Raw genomic sequence first — 12,461 nt, 5'->3', positions numbered from 1 at the left:
AGAGTGAGGGCTGAACCAAGGACCAGATGGTGGAAGCTGAAGGAGGAAGACTGTTGCGTGAAATTTAGGGAGGAGGTGAGACAGGCCTTGGATGGTGGTAAAGATGGGTGGGATGATTGGGCAACGACAGCAGAAGTTGTGAGGGAGATAGCTAGGAAGGTACTTGGTGTGACATCTGGACAGAGGAAGGAAGATAAGGAGACTTGGTGGTGGAATGAGGAAGTACAGGAAAGTATAAGGAAGAAGGGGTTGGCGAAAAAGAAGTGGGATAGTCAGAGAGATGAAGAAAGTCGGCAGGAGTACAAGGAGTGGCGTTGAAAAGCAAAAAGAGAGGTGGCTAAGGCCAAGGAAAAGGCATATGACGAGCTGTATGAGAAGTTGGATACAAAAGAAGGGGAAAAGGATTTATACCGATTGGCAAGACAGAGGGACCGAGCTGGGAAGGATGTGCTGCAGGTTAGGGTGATAAAGGACGCAAATGGGAATGTGCTGACGAGCGAGGAGAGTGTGTTGAGAAGGTGGATGGAGTACTTTGAGGAGCTGATGAATGAAGAAAATGAGAGAGAGAGAAGGTTGGAAGAGGTGGAGATAGTGAATCTGGAAGTGGGGTGGATCAGTAAGGATGAAGTGAGGACTGCTATGAAGAAGATGAAAAGTGGAAAGGCGGTTGGCCCAGATGGTATACCAGTGGAGGCATGGAAGTGCTTAGGAGAGATGGCAGTGGGGTTGTTAACCAGATTGTTTAATAAAGTCTTGGAAAGTGAGAGGATGCCAGAGGAGTCGAGATTAAGTGTGCTGGTTCCGATTTTCAAGAATAAGGGTGATGTGCAGAGCTGTGGAAATTACAGAGGGATAAAGTTGTTAAGCCACACCATGAAGTTGTGGGAAAGAGTAGTGGAAGCTCGGTTGAGAGGAGAGGTGATGATCTGTGAGCAGCAATATGGGTTTATGCCAGGAAAGAGCACCACTGATGTGATGTTTGCTTTGAGAATGTTGATTGAGAAGTATAGGGAAGGCCAGAAGGAGTTACATTGTGTGTTTGTGGATTTAGAGAAAGCTTATGATAGGGTGCCAAGAGAGGAGTTGTGGTATTGTATGAGGAAGTCGGGAGTGTTGGAGAAGTATGTGAGGATCGTGCAGGATATGTATGAGGACAGTGTGACAGCGGTGAGGTGTGCGGTAGGAATGACGGACCGGTTTAAGGTTAAAGTGGGATTGCACCAAGGATCGACTCTGAGCCCTTTCCTGTTTGCAATGGTGATGGACAGGTTGACGGACGAGATCAGACTGGAGTCTCCATGGACCATGATGTTCGCTGATGACATCATGATCTGTAGGGAGAGTAGGGAGCAAGCTGAATCGAGCCTTGAGAGGTGGAGGTACGCACTGGAGAGAAGGGGAATGTTAGTCAGTAGGAGTAAGACGGAGTACATGTGCGTAAATGAGAGGGAGGGTGGTGGTATGGTGCAGTTGCAAGGAGTTGAGGTGGGGAAGGTGGATTGGTTTAAATACTTGGGATCAACTGTCCAAAGTAACGGAGAGTGTGGGAGAGAAGTGAAAAAGAGAGTGCAGGCAGGATGGAGTGGGTGGAGAAGAGTTGCAGGAGTGATTTGTGACAGAAGGGTAGCTGCAAGAGTGAAGGGGAAAGTATACAAGACGGTAGTGAGACCAGCTATGTTGTATGGTTTGGAGGCGGTGGCGCTAACAAAAAGACAGGAAGCAGAGCTGGAGGTGGCAGAGTTAAAGATGCTGCGATTCTCGTTGGGAGTGACGAGGATGGATAGGATAAGAAATGAGTATATTAGAGGGACAGCGCAGGTAGGACGGTTTGGAAACAAAGTGAGAGAGGCGAGATTGAGATGGTTTGGACATGTGCACAGGAGGGAAACGGAGTATATCGGGAGAAGGATGTTGAAGATGGAGCCGCCAGGCAGGAGGAGAAGAGGAAGGCCAAAGAAGAGGTTCATGGATGCGGTGAGGGCGGACATGCGAGTGGTTGGAGTGTCAATGGAAGATGTGGAGGATAGAGCGAAATGGAGACAGTTGGTCCGCTGTGGCGACCCCTAACGGGAGCAAGCCGAAAGAGGAAGAAGAAGAAGAGCTGCGGCCCAAGGATCAGGTCATGGGCATTAACTAATTCTCCCCTCACTCCCATGGCAAGAATGGGCAAATGACTTACAATTTTCACCTTCTTCTTCTGTATGCAGCACAAGGCTGGGAGGGTAGGCACAAGGATGGGACTCCCAGTTTAACGTAAACCTGAGAGCACACCAGTTGATGATTCACCCTGCCTGTGAAACACCGGGATAGTTTATAGCTGGATCGGGATTTGAACCCAGGCAAGACAGCTTGGAGGCAAGTGTATGTACCTGGCAGGCCGATATTATTATTATTATTATTATTTTTTAAATTAAAAAAAAAAAAAATTTCACCTGTACAAGGAGAATAATGCCAGTGGTTTAACCACTGACTCTTGCTGGTGGGAGTGGGTATTGACACCATTTTGCTTCTGGAGGGAATGGGTATTACAAATTAAATAAATCTGTCAGGCTCTCCACTTCATTTCACTGGGGAGGGGGAGGGGAGGAGGAGGGGGATGAGTGGTTGAGAACAATGTGGCAGGTACAGGGATACAACTCTTGCTTTAAATGCATATATATATATATATATATATATATATATATATATATATATATATATAAAAAACACTCGAGACGTATTCATAAACATTTAATTTGGAATCTCAGGATATATTTAATCTCCATTTGGAGAGTAATTCTTCAAAATTATTGTAATTAACAAGGTATGTGCGATTCAATATTCAGTTATTTGTGATAACATGTACAGGGTGTTCCTGGACAACTTTGGTTGTTAATATATTTAGAACCACAAATGATACACCAATACCCTTTGTTTTGTACGATACATAAATTCAGTTTTCTTTATTTGCAGGTCTGGTGGTTTAATGTAAAAGAAAATGGAGAATCCAAAGCAGAAAGCTCAGTGCATCGAATGGTTCATCGAGACAAGATCCGAAACGCAAGTTCAGCATAATTTCCGTACAAGGTATGGAAGTAATCCGCCATCGCGGACAAGTATCACAGAGTGGTTCAAGGGGTTCAAGGAGACTGGAAGTTTTCAGAAACAGAAAAGTACCGGTTGACCAAGCACAAGTGCAACAGACGTTGAACAAGTACGTGAATCATTTCAACAGTCACAAAAAAACAATCCGATGTTTATCCAAAGAACTGAGACGACCAACCACCACTGTACACAGGGTTTTGCAGAAAAGACTGAAACATTATGCCAATAAGGTGCAGATTCTGCAGGAACTCAAACCAAATGACGGGCCCAAACACAGCGTTTACCTTGGAAATGCTCAGTTGCATAGAGGATGATGAAGAAAAATGGTCGTGTTCACAGACGAAGCTTGTTTTCATTCATCAGGGAAGGTCAACTTGCACAATGTGAGGGTCTGGGGCTCTGAAATCCCCCATGTGATCGTTGAACACATACATGACAGTCCAAGGGTCAATGTGCAGTGTAGCCTTCTCCATGACCGCTTGGTGGGTCTCTTTTTTCATTGCAGAGGATACAGTGACCTCAACAATTTACATGAACATGTTGGAAGGATTCGCCTTTCCACAGATTGAAGACTGGCAACTCAAAATCATTTTTCAACAAGACAACGCTTACCCTCATTGGACCTTAGTTGCTCGAGCCATCCAGAATGAAAAATTTCCAGGTCGCTGGATTGGCCGAGACGGACCAACCGCTTGGCCCTCACGATCAGCAGACATAACCCCTCCCTTGATTTTTTTTTTTCTTTTCTGTGGGGGTTTGTCAAAGATGTTGTCTGCAACACCAAGGTGGCAAACATGCAGAATCTTCATTCTCGGATCACAGCTGCATGCACATTGGTGGATGCAAACATGGCAAGAACTCGTGTACTGCCTTGATGTCCTGCACGTAGCAAACGGAGCTCACATTGAAGTGTTGATGGTGTTAACAAAACTGAGTTTCTGTATCATATAAACCAAAGGGTATCATTGCATCATTTGTGGTTCTGAAGATATCAACAACCAAAGTTATCTGGGTCTTTTTGGAACACCCTGTACTATTAAACCAACTGAAAATGATCTTCCCAACAATGGATGTTCATGAGAAATGAAATAAAAAAATAAAGTAATAAATTCTCCCAAATATCACTTTCATTTGCATAGTTTTAACAGTTACAATTTGGACAGGTCACAAATCATCCCCCAAAATCCATGTTTTGACACCAAGTTTTAAAATTTCCGGAGGGGCATGTCCCCTCCCCCCTTCTGTAAGGTATTGTTTTTCTCGGTACTTTCCAAGTTTTCAAAATTCTGCAGTTTCATCCATGCATTGGACTATTAGAGAGTTGACATGAATACAAAGCCTCACTTGATAGATGGTGACCCTTTATTGAGGCAATGAATCTTCACTGTCTAATTTTGTGTAGATTGAGGGTCGGAAAGTGGACTTTCCACCACTACCTGAACCACCAAATCCTGATGGACAGTGCCCCATCTGTCGTTGGAACCTCAAGTACAAGTATGATTACACTGTAAGTCTTTATAATCTAACAATTGGAAAAAAAAACAACAGATTTTCATTCTCATTCGAGTTTGTGGCAACAGTTGTTTGAAACCTATTTTTGTGCTGTCTGAGTGCTGCCCTGTGTTCTCTCCCTGATTATAAAAAGAAGACATTGATAATCTTGGATGATAGGCTAGTACTGAAGAAAGCACAGAAGAGACAACTTTTTGATCTATCTTTTTAATTTCTCAATAAGAATAGCATTTTAACATTTCCGTCATTCGAGTAATTAGTTGGCAATGTTGATGAAGTGTGATTTATGCCTGAATTTTTTTCGCATTATATTTGTAAATTGATATTTAGTAGATTTTTTTTTTCAGATGAATGTAATGTTTCATACAAGGGACTTGTGAATTTATTGGATACATTTATCTGCAGGATGTGCTGCTGGTGAGCCAATTCATTTATTCAGATGGAACACTCCTACCACGCAAGATAACGGGTCTCTGTGAAGATGAACATCACAAGATGGGGGCTTGTGTGCGTATGGCGCTTCATGCAGGTAATGGTTGTGGGGGGGCATTTTGAGAAGGGCTAGTTTAAAACGAAGGCCAAGGTCAATTGGATTTCTTAAATATATTGTTACCCCATGTCCATGAAGCAAAGTGGGGTCAAGCAGTTTGTTCTCTGCACGTCTGTCCACAAACGTCAGTTTATGATCGAGGAGCAATTTGATTTCCATTGCTCGTTTGTATGCAGCACAATGCTGCAAGGTAGTGCCATTGGCTGAGGGCATGGCTGTGCCGCTGGTGCATTGCCTCGAGTTAGGCTATTCTGCTGGTTTAGGCGGGAATTTTGTCATTTGTTCACGCTGTCTGCAATTGCTCACCTACTCTTTGCGAAGGACGTCATGGGATCTTTCATGTCCACCAACTAATGCTGGCAGATACGACGTCCGTTTAACGTCCATCCGAGCGACGGCACAAATATTGATGAATCGCCCTGCCTGTGAAACATCGGGATGACAGTTAACAGCTGGCTTGGGATTCAAACCCAGGCTGGACAGCTAAGAGGTGAGCTTGTGTACCTCTCGGCCATCCCGTAAGCCCTTAATTTCTATTGAACGTGGTATTTTGCACACTAATCGAAAGACTCGCTTAACAGTACTTGGGCTCTGAATTTGCCCCCATTGTGCATGTGTAGAGAGGAATGAATTTTTTTACTATTATTATTATTTTTAGCTCTCTTTGGCAGTCAAACAACATTGAAAATCATTCCAAACAGGAAACTTACTGTTTTTAGCGATGTCATAAAGGACACAAACAGCAAACGCAGTGTTAAATAAGGTGGTGGAAAAGATGCGGCATTACGAATAGTGGGAAACTTCCAAATTATTTTTTTCTGCAACCTTTAAAATCTTTTTTTCTTAAGTTCAATTGAATTATACACCTAAAAATAGTAGAACACAAATCACCTTCTTGGCACATTCAAAACCCTTCCATCTAGCAGTACTTGGACAAAATATTACAGCATTTTACGGTGTCATGACCAATCATATTTGCTGCTCGCAGATCCCGCTCATGTCCTTGTATCTCAAAACTACACGGGGTAAGGTGTTCTACGAACTCTCTCGTTGAAACGTTTGATCAGTGCTGCTTTGGCTACGACCTACGATCGAGTAGCAACATGTCCAGTGTAAATTTACACTGACTAGAACCTCCTGACTTCTGGATGCCGACAGCCCTCAAAAGGCATGGGTAAAGGAATGATACCACAAACTTGAATTAAACATTTTGTCAGGACTACAACTTGGTTGAAGGAGCCATCAGTTTTGAATGCATCAGTTTGTTCTTCGAATGCCCAGATGTTAAACCTTAAGAACCGTTTGGTATCTCTCATCATGTAGCAATTGTCAACCCACGCCTGTATCATACCTCTCATTCACTTGTTTTCCTTGTCATTCATCTTCATACTTCATTAAACAGTTGTTTGGTGTTTCTTAAATCGTTTGGGGCGAATAGGATTAAGGTACGTGTTCACAATCCCCTCTTGAAACGGTGAAATGACTAAATGAAAGAACGAAGCGAGTTGTTATTTTGGATGTGTGATGGTGGGGTGTCTCACAATTTACCTTTTGATAAAATGGACAAAAAAGATTGTAAAGCAGAAATCTTACAACTCGGGTTCACTCAAGTTATAATGACAAACTGGTTAAAATGCTTTATCGTATTGGAAATTTTTTTTCTAACTTTTGCTCTTTCAAATCCAATGATCCCCAATGTCGGATATAATTGATGTTTCTATTTTATCCAAACTGTTATCTTTTTCAGGTAGGCTTACAGCCTTTACAGTTAACAAATGCTACCGTTGGATAACAAATAAATGGTTCACTTTTGGTTCCACCTTCGTCATTACAACTTTGGCTTTTGAGAGAGAGCTTCAGATAAACGTACCTCTGGTGTGGTTTGATTCCCCTTCTTGATATTTGAAATTCTGAAAAGAAAAGAAGTATACATCAGCCCCCCCCCCCCCAACACCAAATTTTTTTTTGTGATGTAGAGAAAAGTGATAAATTGACACAAAGATATAAGGATTCCACTTGTCAGTTTTGTCACTTAAAAGTCTTTAAATATTTTTTTTTTTTGGAAAGGGGGGGGGGGGGAAAGAGTGGTGAACGACAGTTTTCAGACCTTTAACTGGGGGGGGGGACAGCTGATGGTATGATGTTCAGATGTATTTAAACTGCCAGCCATTAGCTATTATAGAGAACACTGGAAGAATCTTTCATGTAAACGTAATGTTAGATTAAAAAACATTGGGATACAAGTGTTATGACCTTGTACGTATTATACAGGATTTGAGGATGAAATAAAAAGATAAGTGATTGTGATGAAGGAATGTTTGTGAAACTTTCTCGATCTCCTATGATGCATTTTTATTGCAAATACAATTTGAGCTGGTGGGTGAATCCAAGCTGCACCTCGTTTATCATTGGACATGTCTTAATTGTACATTCCATTACTCACAGGCCTCCTTCCAGATCACAAGCCAAAGAGTTCGAAAGACCGTGTTCCAAAAGCCAAGATGCTGCTGAATCGGTAAGAGCAGGGCAGCAATGGTTAAGTAATTATTTATTCACCGAGCAGCCTGGACCGTGACGACACTTTACACTTTTCTGTTCAAAGTTTATTTTGCTCCTTTTGATTCCTTTCCAAAACTGTTGAACCATTTCTCCCCCCCTCCCACCCTTTCCCCCACTCCCCCAGAGATTTTTTCTCTTGCTGTAGGAATTTAGAGCTTGTTTTTCAATCTATCACCATTTTGTTCTTTTCCCTGTTATGAAATAAATTGCATTGGACAGCGATATGCTATGGCAAAATGCAAGCTTTGTACTTTGGAAAACTAGATGGTATTCATAGAATGCATACCCTGCACGGTCTTGAGAAGGACTTTGTGTGAGCCAACTCTTGTTTAAGGTTTTAAAAAAAATATTATTTATTTTTTGATCCAATATGGCCGCTAGACCATGTGACCTATGACGTTATAATTATCATTACAAATGTCTACAGGAGGTGCAGTGCACCTATGGTCAAAATTTCGTGTCAATCAGACCAACAATTGCAGAATTTTTTTTTTCATACTGACCAGTGATCGTGATGCACTTGTCAAATTATGACATCATAATGAAGGCACTGATGACATCATCAACATATGGTATTCCCCATGGGGAGTAGATTACAATGAGCCATGTTTCAATTTTTTTCCAAGGAGTGGTTTCGGAGATAGAGTGGCAAAGTTTTTCGTTTTTTCCAAGATGGTGCCTGTACCCCGTGACGTACGACGTCATAATTATCATTGAAAAATTATACAGGAGGCGGCGCTCCAATGGTGAAAATTGTCGATTAGACCAACCATTGCAGAGAATTTTTTTCATACTGACTGGATCAGTCGTTGCACTTGTCGAATTATGACATCATAATGAAGGCACCGATGACATCATGAACAGATCTTATTCCCCATGGGGAGTACTTGACAATGAGCCACGTGGAAATTTTTTCCATGGAGCGATTTCCAGATGTTGAGGTGCAAAGTTTTTCCCAGATGGCATCTGTATCACGTGAACTATGACGTCATAATTGACACATTCTACAGGAGGCGGCGCACTGATTTGGAAAATTTCATGTCAATCAGACCAACAGTTGCTGAGAAGCTGAATTTTAAAAATGTACACGTACGTACGGCACACATACATACGCAACCGATCGTTTAACCCCGTTTTTTGGCTTCGTGAGCGCAGGATAAATATATATTTAAGTCAGGTCTATATCGTAATTTAAAAAAATATATATCTTTTATTATTTTACACATCAGGACTGTCTCCTTTATCCACCTGGGAAATTGGAAATCAGACCATCACAGCATTTGATAAAAACTGATCCTCTAGACTACAGCCCAATTACTTCCAATCATCAGCCAGGTCATGGAATCCATCATCCCAGTTGCCATAAAATCATTCATTTTCTCCAACAGCCTCATCTCAGATCATCAATTCAGATTCTGACCTGGTCTCCACCTTGGATATGCTGCTTCCACACTCCCAACAATGGAGGAGGTCCTCAATATCAGACATGAGGTCCTGAGGTCAGAGCCGTTTCTCTGGACATATCTCGAGCTTTTGATACAGTCTGGCATCCTGCCTTGCTCTCCAAACTGTCTGCCTATGGAATCCAAGGCAAACTCCACTCTTGGAGTACTGACTTCCTCCACTCTTATAGACAACTTGTGGTTCTCAACAGAACCATTTCATCTCCTCTCCCAGTCAATGCTGGAGTACCCAAGACTGTGTTCTCGGCCCCCAAATTATTCCTAATCTTCATCAATGATCTCACTGACTCTGGAAAATCCTCCCTTTGTTGATGACTCCACTCTGCCATGACATCTCCTATCCTTCTGACACAGGCACCAGCCTCTTCACTCTCCTCAGAACCTGACAGAAATCACAAACTGGTCAAACACTTTTTCTTATTTATCCATATTGTCCACCCTTTGTGTTCTCCCTTACCTCTCATCATTACCTGCATCACTTTGTTATGTTGTATCCTGATTTGTTGTGTGTAATCACTTCCACAAGCCGAGACCATGTTTTAAAAAAAATAATAATTTGCCCCGACTTGTGTGGACCCCAACATTCATGGCATTTTTCAGGAACGTATCCCCCATGAATAGCGGGGTCCAACAGTATATGGGTATTTTCACATGAATGGCCATAACAACTTGCATGTGGACAATTATTTCTCACTTTTTGTTTTTGTAATTCTTACTGGCATGTGTACGGATGTGATCTGAACTTTCCAAGTGCTGAGATGGAAACAAATAGGCAACTGCAGCCATTTGTTTCTATTCTTTGAATCAAAAATTTAGCTTTGTCAGCCTCTACCTTTTCCCCGTTTGTTGTACTTTTTTGTAGTTTAAAATACTCGTACTTCTAATTTATGCACTTCACGTATGACTGACAATGTAGTTACCTGGCATGTTTGTGCTTTCCAGATACCTGACACGTTGGGATCCAAAGTCTGTGAAACCCATTTACAAGAGAGGTCCGAGGTGGCGGAGGAAACCTCTGCCAGTGGGAGACCCCTTGCTTAAGGATAACATAACATATGTTCTCAAGCTCCCATTCAGAAATTAGTCGAACAGCTGGAACGATTCGACAGAGTGTTTCTGCCAACTTCCAATTCCAAGCACATTTTCGGCCCTCAAACAAAAAAGGCGGCAAATGTTAAAATTTCCAATATTGGTGCCTGAAATTACCCAATGAACACCATTATAAAAATGTGAGCACATTTAATGTAGAACTAATCTTGCTGGTGTCTATCTGTGCCAGCAGACAAGTCAACAATGTACAAAATCAACATGTTGATTGAGGCATGCCAACGGCCATGGTAAGTAAGGAAAACCCAACGTTTCGGTTGTTACCCCCTCATCGGAACATTTTGCATTTTGATTGGCCCTCTTTTGCTCCAACATAAGGTTCACGCCTGAAACGGCAGTTAGCATACCTCCATCAACATCATGTTGATTTTGTATGTCGTGAGATTTTGGTGTTTATAGAAAACTTTTCATTTGTCTAGTAAATGTTTGTAGTTGGTGTATATGGATGGAAGCATGCTATCTCCATTAATGTTTCTATTTGTATTAAGACTACAGAACACATCAGATATGGAAGAGACTGGGCTCAAGCTGACTGTCTGGAGGAGCTCAGATTTGTAGACTTCTGACTGAAAATAAACAACAAAATAAAGCATGACCTGGCCATACAAGATGTCGAAGAGTTTACGTATTGACAATCTATGGTCACGAAGAGAAAATAAATAAAGGAAGGGTAGGGGAAGGGGGAAGGATGACTCAGATGTTATCCAAAGAATACAGAAAGCAAGAATAGCATTTATGATGAGAAAAATCTTAAAATCAAATATAAAAACAGTTTCAAATTGACAGTTACTATATGAAATATGTTCTACTTTTTGACTGAAGAATGAAAAATTAATCATTGCACAAAAACTAGAATCCTTTGTTTATAGCTGCCACAAAAATATTTTGTGAATCTTCTGACCAGATGGAGTAAAGCAAGAAGAATTAGACAAAAAAAAAACATCTTGGAAATTAAAATGAAGAGATAGAGTTTTGTTTATGTATGACATGAAAAACTTCGCAAAAAAGCGATTTACTGGCAGCCTGAAGGTCAGATGACCTACACCTACAGCGACCTGGCGGATGATGGTGGAAAAGGAGCTCGAAACAACCTGGATGGTGATTAATTAGTGGGCCTGGGACAAATAAAAGTGGCACTGGTTCATCAAGAGGTTCAATTTACCATCAATAATTTTTTTTAGAAAACATGGCGGAGAGTAACATCATGATTTCATTGACAGCCACAGACAGCAGTCAACATATATTTGGAATGTTAATGCAGTAACCTGGAGGTAGGTATTTATAGAACAAAGGTACACAGCACAACCTCTTTTTTTTTTCTCCCCCCCCCCCCCCCCCATAGTAGAGGTTACTTACCTTTGCCAGTGGGAGATCCCTTGCTTGATGATAACATAAGATACATTCCCAAGCTCCCCCACCCCAACCTTTCCCCCCTCCCCAACTCCCAAGCAGGATTACATATATAATCAGCATGCACCTTCTACGATATCCCTCCTAACTACCGTCCCATTGCTCTGACTTCTATTTCCAAAGTCTTTGAATGTCTTCTCAATTCCCATGTTCTCAAGCATCTTGAATCTCATTGTTCTCTCTGACCACCAATACAACTTCTGCAAGGCAAGATCTGCAGGTGATACCGTTTCTTACATTACGAATGTCTGGGCCTCTTGAAAGACTTCGGGGAATCCTTTGTTGTAGGCCTTGATATCTCAAAAGCCTTTGACAGTTTGCCATCAGGGTCTGATATCCAAGCTTCCTTCTTTTGGCTGTGGTGGCTTTTGGCAGGCCGACGACCACAGCAGGACATGCTGCAAGCGCGACGCAACGGCTGTAGACGAAGGTAGCAGGTAGGACTCCAGACGACTGGAAGGAGCAAAAACTGCACCACACCATCGGCGAGAAGCCACTTCTGTGTTCTTCCCCAGCTGCTTTCCATGGTTCTACAAATGCTCTGCAGTCATTCTGCCTGGTTCATGCTCAAGTTGTCCCACTCTCCCTTTCCTTGAGACTCACGGAACCAAGTTTCTACCCATATTCACCCAATCAGCACCACAAGGCAAACCGCACCTCCGCCTCGAGGCCTTTGATGAATCCCAATCTCTGAAACAAATCCACACCTCCTGCACACCAACGGACAGCTGCGGAGAGGGGTTAACTTCCTCAGGGGGAGGAGGGGTTGGATCCTC

The 12,461-nt window shown here is 42.2% G+C and overlaps 1 protein-coding gene and 1 long non-coding RNA gene across 2 annotated transcripts in view; one reads left to right on the top strand and one right to left on the bottom strand.

The window, feature by feature from the left end:
• Positions 1-10,870, top strand: part of MRPS18A (mitochondrial ribosomal protein S18A) — an 18,203-nt gene extending 7,333 nt beyond the window's left edge. Inside the window, exons 3-6 of the mRNA XM_085887781.1 lie at positions 4,487-4,591; positions 5,002-5,125; positions 7,592-7,661; positions 10,111-10,870. Of these exons, the coding sequence (XP_085743907.1) occupies positions 4,487-4,591; positions 5,002-5,125; positions 7,592-7,661; positions 10,111-10,252 (441 nt within the window). The 3' untranslated portion in view covers positions 10,253-10,870. The remainder of the gene's footprint in view (positions 1-4,486; positions 4,592-5,001; positions 5,126-7,591; positions 7,662-10,110) is intronic.
• On the bottom strand, positions 2,715-7,595 carry LOC147022873 (uncharacterized). The gene is made up of 2 exons (XR_015059948.1): positions 7,017-7,595; positions 2,715-3,963 (listed from the first exon to the last, which is right to left on the bottom strand). It is a non-coding gene; the product is annotated as an uncharacterized LOC147022873 (long non-coding RNA).
• Positions 10,871-12,461: the final 1,591 nt, after the last annotated feature.

The sequence above is a fragment of the Eptatretus burgeri genome, chromosome 7, assembly GCF_056783735.1.
Source record: "Eptatretus burgeri isolate ZD-2024b chromosome 7, Ebu_testis_v1, whole genome shotgun sequence".
Lineage (NCBI taxonomy): Eukaryota > Metazoa > Chordata > Myxini > Myxiniformes > Myxinidae > Eptatretus > Eptatretus burgeri.
Note: the sequence above shows the minus strand (reverse complement) of the source record. Positions and strands in the feature narration are given on the sequence as shown.